We start from the raw sequence: 17,815 nt of genomic DNA on the forward strand, positions 1-17,815 counted from the left end.
GGAGCCAAAGCACGCTGGTCCCGAGACGCGATAGTTTGGTCAGCGATGATATCTTTCCTACCAGGCCTATTGCAGATGCGATTGTATAGGCTTGGGCCAGCGATGATATCATGCGCACCAGGCCTATTGCAGATGCGATTGTATAGGCCTGGGCCAGCGATGATATCATGCGCACCAGGCCTATTGCAGATGCGATTGCATAGGCCTGCGCCAGCGATGATATCATGCGTACCAGGCCTATTGCAGATGCGATTGTAGAGGCCTGGGCTAGCGATGATATCATGCACACCAGGCCTATTGCAGATGCGATTGTATAGGCCTGGGCCAGCGATGATATCGTGCGTACCAGGCCAATGCAGATGCGATTGTAAGGGTTAGTGATGGTGTAGTGCGCACCGGCCCTATTGCAGATGCAATTCTTCAAGCCAGCAGAACTAGGCTTGTAGGAGACGTGATAAATCAGGCCCACGACGATTGCCGAGTGCACGGCAATCAATAACGTACTTTCGCGATCATCTCAGCGAGAGACCGCGTTGTGTTACATTGTGCAGGTGCACAGACGAATCTCGGCAATTAATGACGTAATGTCGCGATCATCTAAACGGGAGATCGCGTCTCGTTACATTTTGCGAAGGAATCTCGCCAATTGGCAACACGCTTCTGGCTTCTCGCTAACACTTCCAGCACAAAACTGACAATAAGACTTATTTTATTCCAACTCAATATTACCGTCAGAAGTTTCAAAAGGACGGGGTTAGCGTTTCAAAAAGGAGGGTTTCTACCCCCGAATCCCCCTCCCTGGATACGCGCCTGCTGGTTAATAACATGGCAAATATTCATCTCAGATTAATTGCTGGAAGTGTGCGACCCCGTGATCAATTTATTTTTCAGAAACTACTTAAAAAATCACTGAATTAAAATATAAATATTTCAAAAATTAGATGCCTGCATTTCGCTCCAATTAGTCTAATCCAGGGGGTCACCAACGCGGTGCCCGGTGGCCCGCGAGAATCAAATGAGTCGCCCGCGCTCGCAGACACAAATATTCAAATGAGAGATTTGAAAGTCGAAGCGGAGAAGGGTTTGCTATGAGCAGCAGTTGAACATGGGTCAGTCGACGCTAAAGAACATACGAAAACAGTTTTAGATCGCGGCGTTGCTCGTCTTTCCCCGCGCGGAGGCTCAACGGGAATCTACTTAATATTCCCGAGTCTCGACGCCGAGATTAGCGCTTTTAGGCGCAGTACGGCAGCGCAACTGAGCCTGGAGATGATGGTGTGACGAAGGGCTGGGCAAAATCGAGTGCCTGAGCGATTCGATTCTGAATCCCGTATTATGCTTTGAGTCGAGTATTCAAGTATTACTGATTATGACGTAATAGCAGTATATAAGGTGTCAATGTTCAAATATGTACCGTTTGTGCCACCACAAAGAATATCATGCCGGTTATTCATCACATTTCTTATACTTTGATATTATTTCGACCCTACCGATTTCAATGTTGTGGGATTATCATGACTTCGGAAATGCGTTATTTCCAGTAACGTTCGTGGCTTTGTACTATGTTTCGTATGCTGCAATACGGCCAATCAAGGTTTCAAGGCTTCCACAGTGGAAAATAATATCAAAACTACCGTATAATTATCGTTGATAAAATAACTTTCGGTGGCGAGGAGCGCATCATTTCAGCAGCCTACTCGAAAAAATCATATTTTGCTACTCGACTCGAATCATTAAAATAACAACTGGATTCGAATCCGAGTATTCGAATCATTGTGCCCAGCCCTAGGTGAGTCCTGGTGAGTGAGAGTTTTCAGTTCTTGGGAAGGGGCGAGAACCCAGCCCAGTGCTCTGAATGTACAAGTGCAGAAAACCAACAGAGCACGGATAAACGGCAGGAGTAAGTACTAGCCCGTCCCACTAATCAGTACCCAAGAAGTACTACAATTTTCCATGTATACTGCACAAAATTTTACCGATTTTTTTTGTCCTAAAATATGGGGGTGCGCATTATGCATGGGTACAACAAACCTTGAAAAAAATATCCCTCGAAATAAAACTTGAAATCACACCTTTCTTCATGGGCGTGTGTTTTCAATTGTGCATTACATTCTGCCATCGTGCCCAGTAAATCGTATTACCGGTGTTACGCGCTATCCATTAGCGAGAAGCGTGTTGCCAATCAGCGAGAGTCGTCTTCGCTGCACACCAGCACGCGATCTCCTGCTGAGTTAGTTTGCCGTTTGTACGCGAGCGAAATTAAGTCATTAAATGCTGTACAGTGTACACGCGCGCGGCAATCCTCGCTAATTTATCCCATCAACGACAGGCCTTAACAACACAACAAATGAACAACAGGCCATGTTTGCAAGATATAAACGCTGGCCTAGTCCGTTGCATCTCCAACAGGCCTGTTGCGCACGATGAAATCGTTGGCCTGAGCAATCGCGTCTGTGATAGGCCTCGTGCGCAAGATATCCTCGCTGGCATGAATTATCACGTCGCACGCCTTGCAGGCTTTGGCTGCTATCTACAACCGTTTAGCTTCGAGAAAATGTATAATGCTTAGCGATGGTTACGTCAAGATTGTTCAACAGTGACACCGCAAAACAGAATGACATCGAATACTAAAGCATAACCATCTCCAATAACTCATCATACCCGCAAGTTTGTCAACACGAGAAGCTTGTATAATCGGCATTTACGCATCTCCTGCGAATGCAGGGTGCGTTCTATACATGGGGGCGAATTATACATGTAAAATTAAGGTAGTTCTTAATTTCAAAAAGGTTGGTGGCCCCTGATCTAATCAAACAACTAGAATTGTCTTCCTGGTTGAAATCGACCCATAAACCAATTTCTCAGACGATAAAAAGTCATAAGTTACCTGTTACTTGAATGATTTGCGATTGTATGGCCATCGGATCTATAACAGGACCGATTTGCGTCGCTCCACCCGACTGAATACCGGGAAGTCGAATATCAAAAATCATGGAGGACTGGAAAATAATCGTATAACATCGCAATTGAATGCAACGTCAGAAAATCGCCACGATAATAAAATAAGTAGCTCATGTTTATGTTATCAAATATTGAGATCAATTTTTCAAATTCATAAAAAATCAAATTTCTGTAAAATTTTTCCGGTCACATATTGACCTTGTTTATGTTTGTCACATTGTTTCGAAGTTAATCATGGTCAAGATATGTCCCAAAGCAAATGAAAATTATAAATGAATTAAATTTCATGAACTTGCGTAATATGAAGATGAGCTACTTTGATTCCAGAGCGACGAAATACCGCGATACCTTGGACGCTTGATGATGGACCACGACCAGATTATCCACAACACTAATGGCGAGTCTTCCTTGAACTTTCGTGACGAGGGTGAATTTTTTCTGTACCGGAGATTCCCTGGAGTGAAAAATGCAACAGTTGAAATAACATGTGAGAGCAAGCAGATTTGTAATTGTTGACCGAATAGTGACGCAGGAGTGAATAGAATAATGCAACTGTCTATCACCAATTAATTCAGTTCACGAGTCATTCAATCAGATGTCGAAGTAGTCCCAAACCCAACCTTTACGAACAAATAGGCCACAGATAGAGAGCTTCTTGGACTCACAGAACTTCAATATACAATTGAATAGTATATTCATATTGCAGCAAACAATACGTTCATATTGTCATATTTATTCCACTGGAAGCTTTTCGACTGGCTCTCTTCAGCAGTGATCGCCAGTAAATGAGGTTAACCAAGTTCGAAATATAGAAAGAATTTGGTCGTTGTGACGTAATAATGACAAGGACACAGGTCGCGAACGGCAGTAAACAGCGCACAGGGTGCTCTCTGAGTGGGCCCGGTGGTAGGAACAGACTCTGGGGAGCTGGTGTGGGATCGTAGGCTACCATGCTAGTCTATGAAATATGTATACTCGAACTACCGTTGAAGTCCTCTAAGGTTGAGGGCTGGCGGGACTTGTCCTGCCGAGAGCTGGCTAAGGGTTGGCGTGGGGACCTCTCCGGAGGGTGCCCCTGGTGCCCAGCTGTGCCTGACTGGCCCCGATCGTCTAGGTCGGGGGCCTCCGATTCCAATGTCCCTGTCTGCCTCTGGCCGGACGACTCTAGGCTGGAGGGCTTGCAGATCCCACCGGAAGCGAACCGGCTGAGAGTTGGGATTGAAACTCGTCCTAGAAGAGTGTATGCCGTGGAGCCTGCGGGGGGCCAGGGTTGAGTATTACGCCGCCACGCAATACCCGAATAAGTGGCCGCTGAGTGTCCGCCCGTCCGAGTACTCACACCCGCCCATTGGTCGGAGCTCTGGGGGTGGGAAGAATACCCGCGAAATCCGAAGTCGAAGGTGGGATGATCCGGGGATCAGAGGCAAAAGCTAGGGGTGCGGCCCTGCCTGTAATTCTTGATGTCGAAGCTCCCGGACCGAACCGGATGAGCAGTTCGCTGCCATCATGCCTACGCGGGACCAAGCTCAGTCCCCTGTGATAGAACAGAGCAAAAGAGAGGCGACGTTACTAAGATGCGAGCATGGCTAAGCTGATTACTTGCATCTTCCCGGTATGGCCTGTGGGGCCGTTGACCGTTGTCTCCATGATTACAGCACGCATAAAATCAACTGTAAAACAGCCGAATGACCGTGCGCTGTTTACTGCCGTTCGCGACTTGTGTACTTGTCATTATTACATCACAACGACAAAATTCTTTCTATATTTCGAACTTGCTTAACCTCATTTACTGGCGTTCACTGCTGAAGAGAGCCAGTCGAAAAGCTTCCAGTGGAATAAATATAACAATATGAACGTATTGTTTGCTGCAATATTAAAGTTCTGTACTTCGAAAAGCCTATTTGCAATTATTGACCGAATAGTGACGCAGGGGTGAATAGTATCACGCAACTATCTATCAAAAATTAATTCAGTTCACAAGTTATTCAAGCAGATGTCAAAGTAGTCCCGAGCCCTACCTTTACGAACAAATAGGCCACAGATAGAGAGCTTTCTGGGAGGTACAGAACTTCGTTATGCAATTGAATAATGCATTCATATTGAAACGAACCCATATATTTTCGGCTGGCACTCGTCAGGGGTAATCGTCAGCAGCTTGCAGAGAATTGAAAAGAACATTGTATATCAACAATCAGATCACAAAATATGACGTCAGTGGCATGAAATTTCGATTAATAGGGGCGGTGAGGGCGCTTAAGCCTAATTTACTATTTTTAGATGGTACATGAACTCATGAACTGCTTCTATTTCCCGAAAACGCGAAAGCTGGCGTCCCGACAACATTTCGTGTTGTCGGGACAGGCCGTTCACACTTTGATTTGGGTGCCTCGGAGACGTCTTTTATCAAAATATGCCAGCCAAGCCTGTGCCGACACGAGTTTGTGCACCATCTAAAAATAGTAGGCTACATTGAGCTCATGCGCTCTCTCCGTCCCGATTATTCGAAATTTCATGCCGGTGACGACATATTTTGTGATACGATCGTTGATATACAATGTTCTTTCCAATGCTTGTCAGCTGAAAATATTTGGGTTCATTTCAATATGAATACCTCGGTTTTCCATGTATAATACGCACCCTTAAAATGACATGTCAAAACTGGGAAATGATCGAGAAAGCATCTGATACGAGAACATTGTATTCCTATGGAGCATTTTGAAGCACAGGGTGTATTAACTTGTTGCAGGAGTATTAACTGGATTTCCACCACAACATAGGGTGTAAACCAGACAAAAGACACTTTCACACCCTTCAAATGGGGGTGAAAGAGTCGAACACACCTACCCAGGGCAGCAAATAGGTACGTTAATCAGATTTCCACCCAAGTCCGGGCACGATGGCCGGATGCGATGCACGATAGACGACAAACAAGAAGAAAGGTGTGACGTGTGATTGCAAATTTTATTTCGAGGGAAATTTTTTCAAAATTCTTGCACTCACGTATAATACGCACCCCCGATTTTAGGACAGAAAGATTGATTAAAATGTGCGTATTGTACATGGAAAATTACGGTATTTTACTCAATTGTAAATACAGACTGTAATAGCATTAGGAAACAAAACTTCACTCACCTTGATAGCAGATACAAATCTATACGTGTGTTTGAACTTTGAGTGGATATCGAATGTCTCACTATGGCAACATAGAATTCATTGTATCTGAAGAGAATTAAAATCATTTCAAAATACTACTTATTTTAGAGTAGACAATACCAAGAGCACATATACAGCGATATTATGATGCGAAATTCTAAAATATAGTATGACGTTGCATAGGAAAGTTTCCAATCATCAACATTATTTGAAATGGAGTAATATTGAAGTAATATGTGAGATGATTCCAATACATAATTCAGGCTGTTCAAAAGTAACTCAACTTAAAACATTTTTGGATTATTTAAGGTGGGAAATTCTATCAATATTAGTTACACAATTACCTACTGTAAATAACATTTTTTTTCAAATACAAAATTTTCTACTCCGATAATTTCATTTCTACGGGTTGGGATCGAGTCAATTTGTTATGCATCATTTTTCGAACGACCTAACCATTATTTTAATTTAATCGTTTTAGATATTTCTCCTCTAATAACAATGCTTCTACCGGTCGGAATTGAGCCTAATTCAATATGCAGCATTTTTTCAACTAGGCAGCATTCTTTAAAAAATTTAATTTTGAAAGACCCCAATGTACAGATTTAACTTGAGAATATATATCAATAATTCAATATATATTGAGAAAAAGTATAAATGAAAAGGGCATATTACTTCAATATATTTTATTATAGGGTTACCGTACGTCCTCTTTAAGAGGATCCGTCCTCTTTTTTGACTTTTTTGAAAGCGTCCTCGGAGGACGCCCTTTTGTCCTCTTTTTTGAGAATTTAGGTCAAATTTACGGTCAAAATCGAGTGAGATGCCGTAAATCAGCACCGAAGACGCCCTTTTGTCCTCTTTTTTGAGAATTTAGGTCAAATTTACGGTCAAAATCGAGTGAGATGCCGTAAATCAGCACCGAAGAAACGCTCAGGCGGGTACTTCGGGACTCAGCCGGAGATGTGCCTTTTTTTTAGTCAACCACCTAAAAGTGTGAAGGGAAAAACGGTATTTTGGGCGCCGTGCGCGAAAGTTGACCTTCATTTTTTTTTAGTCAACCGACTACGAAGTGAGAAAAATTTAGCATATTTTCAGGATTTTCCAACGGTTGAGCAAGTCTAAAAATTCTGGAAAGTGTCCACTTTTCAGATTTCCAAAATATGGTAACCTTATTCTATTATGATCATTATCTATGTTTATAAAATTTCATCACAGAAGCGCAGAGTTCTTTGCTCTGGTAAGGAGTAAAACTTTATAAGACAGCCCTGCCCGGTGTCTTACATGATCAACAGCGTGACATCTTTCTCGTTGAGAACGGGAGACTGCGTGGCGCGAATATTGTTTGTGGAATCGGGAAAAAACGAGGACATTCTCGACATCCTTCCGTCCTAAAATGGAACACAGATTGTTAGATCAGTGTTAGACAGCACATAAGCGCCGTGTTTACCTTGAAATGGAATGGATATAACATACCGCCTTTAGTAGACGTGTAACAGAGAAGCAATGAGCCTTCCGCCTGTAAATTAACACATTCACGCAATTTTGTATAGCGGCGCATTATAATTTATATTAGACTTGGATAAGTAGATACATTTAGGGCGGAGATAATAAAGTTGGATGATCTGGGAGAATGCTAATCATGTGATTAAAAACTGCTAATCGGGATGCATTTTAGGCGGAGATAATAAAGTTAGCTGATCCAGAAAAAAGCTAATCGTGTGATTAAATACTGCTAATCGCGACGCGCAAACTGGAAAAGGTTACTCACGATGGTTAATTGGTTATAGTCGGGGTGTCCCGAGTTTTCAATCAAGTGGCGTTATCTGTTGCATCATCATGCGAAAACGCGCTATAGGCTGCTGGTTGTCAATTTGTTGAATGAAACAGCAGCTTGCTGATAACGATACTGCCACTGCAATATCTAGAATCATCATCATCGCGAAATGGAAATCGTGGCCAATTCGTACGGTACAGCTAAGAAACGGAATATAGAATATTGATATCGCTTTGCAATGACTAGTAGCCTACATAATTCGTTGATTGTTTCGTAAAGCCTTTACCTAGGAGACAGACAATCGGCACGGCCATTATCGGGAATATTTGCACGTAGGAATGATACGCAGTGTACGCAGTTTTTATTGATAACTAGTTATAGTTTGTGCCAGTTTGTTAACTCGTCAGATTAACTGTAACTTTATGTGCCGAGATCAACCGGTTTCTTCAATCCTGGGTTGATAAATCCTGACGAACGCGATTATCGACTTCATTGCTAATCCAACTTTATTATCTCCATCCTTAATTGTCCAATTGGACTAATTTGAACGAAATGCCGGTAATCTAATTCTAATCTAATTTGTGAAATGTTCAATGCTCTAATTCAATTCCTATGTAATATCTAATTTTCCCGAATATAGTGCGAATATTATTGTATAGTGCGAAACCAGGCAGGGTGTACAAACATTTTTCGACATTCTCGTGCTGACGAGAATGAGTTCTCATTTGGTATGAATTGAAATTGATTTAAGCGGTACAACTATTTACTACTATGCATAGCCATATCGGCCATGTAATAAACCATCCCATAGAACAGTGCAACCGCGCGAACACAGAGAAGCGTGCACGAATGTGGTTTTCAACGGCCTTCCCAGTACCAAGGCTAAATGTTCAGCACGCGACAGGATAACCAGGCCTTAATTGCTAGCAGGCACGTTCGATCAGGTGCTACAATCCGGGATGATAACTTCAGTGACAGAGAAGGCTTGTTGATGGCAACAAGGCTGAGTTTTAACGGCAGAATACTGCCTAACGTGGATGGCTAACGGGAATGTGGAAGGCTAGGTTTGTAGTTTGAAATCTCAGAGTCACTTCGTAGGCAGTTCCATTCTCGCCGCCTATGATTAAAAGGCAATGTGGATTCGAGAGCAGCATTGTCTTACTGGCGCCGACATGTCTGCACCTGTCTTATTGATCAATCAACACACCGCGCGCAATCCTTGATTAAGATTTCAAGGCACAGCGGGTGGTGTTGATTGCCGAGTAATTAGCTTTCCATGAATTGCTTCTCTCGTTTCTGCATGGCGATAGGGAAATCGAGGGAATACAAATCATATAGTCAGCAAATGCGGTAGCTGAAATGTAGCTAAACAGCGCGGAACGCGTACGGAATTAGTGGGTTTTTAAATCCTTTCAACTCATTCTGCGCATAATTTCACCATTTCAAGGGGTTTTCGAACCCCTGCACAACATTAAGCCACCATATTTGCCCTAATATAAAAATAAATTACTATATTGAACTGATAAATTAACAAATAATAAAGGCTACATATGACATTAAGTTTGAGGATTTTGAATCGGGGGGGGGGGGGGGGTAGGTTAGTTACGACACGAAACATTTTCACTATTGCATAGTACTGAAACAAGTTTATCTTTATGTATCACTTACTCAATTGGCCTTGTTTCAATAAGACCTACTTGAGCAGTTTTTTGATGCCGGTAGGCTATGCTAATTATTGCATAGGCCTACCGTTACACAGTTTTTGGGTGTAGGCCTACTTCAGCGACGTGTTGCTTTGAAGTTGAGAGGATTCATAAGCAAGGTCAACAGGTCTAATGCAGATAGCATCAAGACTTTTTTCGAACACAAGGCAAGGCAAGAGAAGGCGTCATACCTCGTGAGTTTGAACCCACATCACAGTCACTAGAATATTATCGATAACTGTAGAGATGTGTGGAAATTTCTTTTTTGATATTGGTCCACTGAGCAAAATGCAATGATTTGAATCAGTAGTTGTCAACCTTTTTGCCGTCGCAGACTAGTAAAACAAATGTTGCAGGCCGTGAGTTGACCCGACATGACAAATATAGGCAACTCAAAACTCAAACCAGGAGACTGCCATTTTCACATTAATTCAAGCGTAGACCGCAACTTTCTGCAAGTTGCATGTCTGCCAAATATATGACCATTTTATTTTTATATTGAGTATGAAAAGTTTGAGATTGAATTTGACGTTTTCCCATTAACTAGAGAAATGAAATGTCAAATTTTAATTGGATTAGAAATTTGGAATATACTTTCTGCATTGCGTCGTAATATGACAGAAGACCATTTTGACCATACAATTTAGCGACCAATTTGTTATGAAACGCTACCGTCTTTAGGCTCAAAAAGTTTGAAGAGTCGCTGATATCATAGTGTCCTATATGGTGTCGACACAGGCAAATCCCACGCCTCAGTGAAATTGTATCACGTCACAATTTCCGTGTGGCTACAGGCAATTTGACGGTCATTTTTGACTGGCTTGCTGAGCATTAAATCTGGTAAAACGGGTATCAATCGAAAGCTGACTCTGCACTGATTACGAAAATATAAATTTTATTCCACTCGTGGCCCTGGAACTCCCACAATCATCCTCGAATTTTTCATTGTTATGGAGATTGGTATTGGGACGCAACAATGCTGTCTGGCTGTTTTTCTCTTGAGCTACTCTCTCGTTTTGCCAGACAGCATTGTTGCGTCCTGAGCTACTCTCTCATTTCGCCAGACAGCATTGTTGCGTCCCAATGCCAATCTCCATAACAATGAAAAATTCGAGGATGATTGTGGGAGTTCCAGGGCCACGAGCGGAATAAAATTTATATTTTCGTAATCAGTGCAGAGTCAGCTTTCGATTGATACCCGTTTTACCAAATTTAATGCTCGGCAAGCCGGTCAAAAATGACCGTCAAATTTCCTGTAGCCAAATGGAAATTGTGACGTGATACAATTTCACTGAGGCGTGAGATTTGCCTGTGTCGACACCATATAGGACACTATGCTGATATAGATCATAGCAAACTTTCAGGTGCCAAAGACACACATTGTTGGCGATTGTTTGCAAAATTCTTGTTCGCATCAATTTCAAGAATTTAGGAATTCGTGAGCTAGTTGCACTACTACAAATGTTTCAGCTTTTCAAAATTTGTATTAGAATCCGAATTACTGAATTTGCAAAAACTTTGAAATTGAATTAAATTCCGAATTTAAAAGAAATACAAAAGTCAAGCTCATTTCACACCAAATCAGATTTCACTCTCATACGTAAAAGCATGGAAAATATCTGTACGCCAAGCGTGGTACAATTCACACATTACAGTTCTCCCGTCAGGAAAACCAGAAAATAAATTCGAATCAAAACTCAAACAGAGGAACATTTCACAAATTAGATTAGAATTAAATTACCTGCATTCTGCTCTAATTTAGACTAATTGACAACTAGAATTAGCTGGTTGTTCAAGTCTGATTGCAGCGGGTCATTGACTAGAGTGGGATTGTGATACTGAAGTAAACTCACAAGAAACAGTGTCCAAATGATGGGCAAGCCATATTGCTTTAGAATTCGAGTTTCCTTCTTGCTTTGGTTGATCTGAAGACAATACAATCAGATCAGATGTATGCAGCATAAGCAGCTTCTGCATGAAATTATGTTTCATTCTGATATTTAGGAATTTCCATATTCTCTTTTAACCGTGGATCTTATCGCAGAAGAGGCTTTGTGTTGAAGATGGTTCCTAGTTTGGTCGTAAAAAAGAGACGGATTTCTACCTGATAAAACTCTGCCCCGGACGTCGTAACCAGAATAATTTCGGTGCTGCTGATCCAATGGAATGTCAGGATATTGTTTCCTTGCGTCTGCGATATTAAAAACCTTAATAGCTGATTGCCAAGAATCAGAGGTGATCAGTAAAAGCGTAGGCCTACTCCATGCCGCAATGTTAAGAATAGATACACGCAATGTTAAGAATAGATACAAGTACAAGTGTTGTGACAGTAGTAGAGGACCTTTGGACGTCCTCCGAGGTCATTTATTGAAAAGAAGACAGATCCTCTCAAAAGAGGACATACGGTAACCCTAAGTTACAGTCATACAGGGGCTAATGGGCACGTAGGGAACTCGTAAAATCAATGCAAATGTTGAGCAAATGCTAGAATAGAAGCGGATATCCTTGATTAAGCAGGGCAAGTACTCTAAATTCTACTGGAGTTGCCAATCCCGAAAAAGTGGATAAGTCAGTCTACATCAGAGGTCTAAAACTTAAATGTGCTCGCGGGCAAGTTTCATGGTTTTTGATGACGCCGCGGGCCGCAGCATCAATTATAGGGATATGCAATGTATAATTTCCAAGTAGGCCATATTTGACGGAAGCTTGCAGACAGGCATTCCACAAACATCGTGAAAATGCAATTCACTATTGTACTATTCGCGCTTGACACGGAAATAATCATATTTTTGATATTTTTCTGGGTTTTGATAAAGTCGCGAGAAGTAGGCTATTGCTATTGTTACTGTCATTACCAAAATCAAATTAAATCAGCTTTAGATTTTGCCTTCGATTTATTGGAACATATCAATAACAACTTAAATACAATCATTACTGAGCCATAGTAACAGCACTGTTTCTTAACCCTTTTACCCATCAAACCCCTTGTGCTTCCAATAAGATTTCTCGTAGCCCCTGTCCATTTTCAATACAATTTCCGACGGTACGGTACCTATACTAAAATCAGAAAGCCCATTCACATAAAATCACGCGTAGCTCAAAGACTATTTTCCAGTTGAATAAATTGGCCAAAAAAATATTCCAGACCATCTAGGCCAGGGGTTCTCAAAGGGTGGGCCATGGCCCACTGGTGGGCCACAGAGTATTTTGAGGTGGGCCACAGAGCTATTTAGAAAATTTCAGAATTAATGTAAGTTTAGTTATATTTCTTATGTTATTCGCTAAAAATATATTCGTATTATCTAATTATACGTAGGCTACATTAGCTACAAAGCTTTTCATCCGAGACCTTGATTAGACGTAGTGGCACGTATGAAATCAGCATGTACAAATCGAAAATGTTAAGGAGAAAGGGTGGCTTTTTCTACTGGCTATGACAACCTGCGGCTAACAGCAACTAAAATAATTTCAAGCGTATAATAACTGGAAGCTGATGCTGAAGTAACCAAGCATTCCGGCAGCGTCATATGCCGTTGAAAGGGGTATGCAATGAACTCGCAATGAAGTGAAATTGATGTACAGATTTACTGTACTTCGGCAGGCCGTACTATTGTAAGCTAAAAATAGCCATAATTGCAAATTATTAGCAAATTCTGGCGGATGTATACTGCACCACCTCAACGAATCTTAATGGATTGAGGATTTATGGGAGCGCATTGATCTTTGAAGTCGGTTTAAAATGTCCGGCCTGGAAATCATTGTACATAATGAAAAAGTCACAGGAATGGATTGTATCATTGGATTGTATATTCTGACATCGCAACTTCAGTTGTTTTGGTACAAGACATACAAACATTACAAAGTACATCATGCATATTGAAAGATCTTTCTTCACTTCTCTGTAGTACCCCATCCACCAATGAATTGTTCGATGCTGGCCCAGAATGACTATAATATTCCCCACAATAGTATCACTAAAGTCCCAATCACACAGTGTGGGGATCTGATCATTGTGTTTCGCGACGCGAATGGAGCAGCGGACGAAGATAATATACATAGGAGTTTTAGCTTATGATCTACCAGGGCCGTAACTACCGCACCCACACCCCCAATTGGGGAACTCGAAGGGGCCCAAGATTATGTCGTTGGTCGTTTGTTGGAGGATATTTAGTCAACTTGAAATTTTTTTCGCGCTTCGCGCGATTTCATATCCCGGGGATCGAAATTTAAATATCATCAGTTAGAGAAAAATACGCATATTTTAGAGAAATGGGCATATCGGCGCTGTCCATGACCACGCATTAAACAGGATTATGACTCTAAGATATCAGGTGGGCCACAGCACATATTTAAACCGGAAAATGGGCCACGGCCAAGAAAGGGCAGAGAACCCCTGATCTAGGCCTACTGTATGACACATGAATACATTGTCGAAAATTTGAAATTCCAAAATGCCGTCGCGGGCCGCACAAAATGTTCTCGCGGGCCGCGTGTTTGAGACCTCTAGTCTACATGTTACTGAACAACCCCGTTTGTTGCACACAGTCTTAGAGTATCAAGTAGGGCTGAGATGTGAGCACAGTGATTGGAGAAGCTTACTCGATTTGGAATCATTTGAATCAACTATTAATGCAAATGATTCGAGTCGAGTTGCGAGAGATATTTTTTCAAGGGTACTGAAATCATACGAGCCTTACCACTAAGAGTTAATTCAGCAACAAGAATTGTTTTACTACGGTCTTCCATTGCGGAAGGCTGTAAAACTCATTTAGTCGCATCGCGGCATACGAAACATGTCGTGCAAAGCTACGCACGTTACTGGAAATGACATATCTGTGAAGACGTCATCAACTCGGAGCATTTTCATGCGGCGCGATGAAATAGGTACGGTATGGTCGAAAAAATACCAAATTATCTTTCGTGTTATGTAGACCCAGCATTATATTCTCTGTAACCATATCGAAGGTGTATATTTGAGAAGTTTCCACATTAAACATACTGTATTGACGTCACAACGAGTGTTACTCAAATCACTGAGTTTCTACATTTTGCCCAGTGCTGGTATCAAGTTTTATTCACTCAACTTACCTTACTTGATAATACCATCTTATTTTCTGTAGGCTTACCATCTCCTACTTGAAAGAGCTCCTGTAACGAACAAAATTTGTAAAATGACGCATGCGAATAACAGCCAGCAAGCAATCCTACTATTGCAGTCTTGCAGCGCTGTATGCCGAGGAATTCTTGCTGATAGGAGTATTTAATTGATATCGGCGACCCTTTTGCATCCAGTTGAAAACTCAAATTATTCGAATCCTCTGGACCCCGTACGATTACTCCAGTGGCCCCACCCGAGCGTACCGTGAAAATCTGAAAATTTGGTTTCAACATAAATAATAGCCTAGCATAGCGTTTATTAATAGAGACTCTTGGACGTACAGAAGTTCAGGATACATTTGAATAATATATTGATATTGAAATATACCCAAATATTTCCGGCTGACACTAGTTAGGGGCAATCGTCAGCAACTAGTAGAGGTTGAAATGTATTTTTCAATTCTCAACTAGCACATTTTCATCCAAAAATATATTGGGTATATTTCAATATCAATATACTGTTCAATTGTATGCTTATTAATACTGACGGATAAATTTTTAAAACTGGTTATTCAATAGAAACAATGCGAGCACAACCGCAAATATTGTTCGGCAGACAGCATACTTTCAGCAGTTTATCTCAGGTGGGTTTACTTTCCAAATAGCAAGATGTATCTTCACTAATAAAATGACTAATGACACTACCAAGAGGCCTAGCCTAGGTACAATCTTCAGCAATATACTCAGCCAGGGGTGTATCGAGCGGTTCTTATAACAATTTCAATCAAAAAAGTAATGGAAACTCATCGCGAAACTATTTTCTGTTTTTCAGAATCCAAATCGTGACAACTAAATAACTTTTCGTAAGAACTGTCCAGAAGATTGAAAGTAGTCTAAAATATAAACACGGAGTAGTGAAAGCAAGTAAAATCTACTTAAATACTGCGAAAAAGTAGAAGTACTTTGTTGCCTCTGGTGGCGGCAGAATTGACATACCCGTAAACCGGGGTAACTTTGGACACTAAGCAGTAAAACATTTGGATAGTAATTGATGGAAAAGGGTAGCTTCTGAATGTCCAATTCTTTTTCACAAGACAACAGCACCACAAGTAGTCTCAACAAAAGGTGAATTCATTTCACTAGGCTACCAGATAAACTTGACCCAACATTGATAATTAATGGCGGGCATGCGAGTCATACATTCAAAAGTTGGCAGGAGATACCTCCAAGTAGTCTTAATGATGGCAAAAATCTCAGTGGGCTCACCCTAAAATCCATATAAGAAAACTAGATGTTCAAAGTTACCCCCTCAAATTTTATCAAAACGGGGTAGCTTTGGACAGTAGAAAATGTGATATTTAGAGCTCTGGAAAGTGGCTGCATCCTCTGCGTCAAAGTGTATCGTCAACTATATTCGTTATGACCTGACTGATGGCTTTTTAAAAGGGAATGAGAAGGTTAATAAATTAGGAGTTTGCCAAAACATGAAAAATGGGTAGGCAATAAGCCAAGAGAATGTAAGTGGGTGGAAGGTACTTTAAAAACTTATCACGTGGTCTTGAAGATGTGCCCGCTGAATATCGCATAAATTACAACAAAATATAGCAATCCATCTACTGCCTATTTTAAAGAACTGTAAAATAATTGAAATCAGCAATAAACAGGATTAATGTTTGCCGAAGCCACCAGTGGGGTAACCTTATCACCATATGTATGTTATTTATAAGTCCAATTGGGGAACACATGAGGAGAAATAGAGATAAAGATAAGGGATGAATAAGGGGGCATTAGGCTTCGTAAACCTAACTTTTTTTAAGGGTGGTTATTAGGCAAAAACAAAGCAATAAAACAGACATATACTATTTTGTTTTATTTTAAGCCACTGCAAAAATTTTATATTGCTTTGAGTTTCCAACTGAGAGTAGAATTTCCAACTAGAATAAGATCTAACAATCTACCAAAATCCCCAACCAACTTACTGATACACGACTAATTAAGAGCTGATGTGGTAACATGATTTACTGAATTCCAAATGATCTAAAAAATATTTGAGAGAAAATCGGCACTTCAAAAGGTATCGAGTTTGAAATGGGAGGTCATGGACTGCAAAACCCATCTATGGCCATTGCATCGAGAGTAGTGATGAGCAAAGTTGTGATGACTGGACTCGAGTCAAGATTTGTAGGCGACTCGACTTGACGCGAACCTATTTGTTAGATACATAAAATTACTCGACTCAAGTAAATTTGTGTGTTGACTCGACTTGTACTCGAGTCATTGAGCATGACTCGAACCAAGTCATTTGGCTCGAGACAAGGACGGCCAAGACGGACATTTCATTGTGACTTTGAAGAATGTTAAATTCAACACATGATCGGTATTCCGTCTATCAGTCCAGATACTTGGAAAATAAGGCCAGAATCTGTTAGGACTGCAAGGAGAATTAAGATATTATGAATTTGAGCCGTTCTGTATCACTCGAGCAGAGTTGGAACTAGAGGCTTGAGCCGGATTGAAATCAAAACTGAAGAGTGAACACAATGACTCGGACTAGAGTCACAACACAATGACTCAGACTCTACTCACTGAATTGGACTCAGACATGACTCGGTGACGAATTGAAAATGACTCGAATTGACTCGAGTCAAAAATACAAAAGTGCGATTGACTTGTGACTCGGAACTTTGTGACTTGGCTACAACCCTGCTGATGACTGTGAGCTACTAATGGCTGTTGCAAGAACAAAACAAAACCGATATCACAATTCATGCCAAATGACTACACGTGTTTGCTAGTTATTCTACTAAATTACAGCCCTACTAGAACTGCACACTTTTTTATAATCCACAACTAGAACTGGAAGTAGAAGTACTCAAAACACAAGTAGGCCTAGTTGATTGACTGTCCAATAACTTGATAGGTAGTTTGTACAAGTCTAGAACTATTGTTCTTCTCATACTTCAAACTAATCAAGAGAAACAACGCTTACCTGCTTATTGACTTCGTCAAAAAAGACATTGTTGACTGCGGAAACAGGCTCAAAAGTGATGGGGTTTTTCCGTAGAGCCAAATAATGACCCCGCGATTCCATTACAATATTCAAATACAGTACTCTAGTGTGAGT

At 41.0% G+C, this 17,815-nt stretch overlaps 1 protein-coding gene across 1 annotated transcript in view; it reads right to left on the bottom strand.

The window, feature by feature from the left end:
• Nucleotides 1-17,815, bottom strand: part of LOC145454667 (regulator of MON1-CCZ1 complex-like) — a 37,550-nt gene extending 19,735 nt beyond the window's left edge. The window contains exons 1-10 of the mRNA XM_080332653.1: nt 17,681-17,815; nt 14,803-14,964; nt 14,683-14,742; nt 11,699-11,785; nt 11,448-11,519; nt 7,565-7,633; nt 7,399-7,505; nt 6,094-6,180; nt 3,310-3,415; nt 2,888-2,999 (exon numbers count right to left, since the gene is read on the bottom strand). Of these exons, the coding sequence (XP_080188779.1) occupies nt 2,888-2,999; nt 3,310-3,415; nt 6,094-6,180; nt 7,399-7,505; nt 7,565-7,633; nt 11,448-11,519; nt 11,699-11,785; nt 14,683-14,742; nt 14,803-14,964; nt 17,681-17,782 (964 nt within the window). The 5' untranslated portion in view covers nt 17,783-17,815. The remainder of the gene's footprint in view (nt 1-2,887; nt 3,000-3,309; nt 3,416-6,093; nt 6,181-7,398; nt 7,506-7,564; nt 7,634-11,447; nt 11,520-11,698; nt 11,786-14,682; nt 14,743-14,802; nt 14,965-17,680) is intronic.

Source organism: Botryllus schlosseri, chromosome 13 (genome assembly GCF_051294905.1).
Source record: "Botryllus schlosseri isolate E-star chromosome 13, Bs_hap1, whole genome shotgun sequence".
Lineage (NCBI taxonomy): Eukaryota > Metazoa > Chordata > Ascidiacea > Stolidobranchia > Styelidae > Botryllus > Botryllus schlosseri.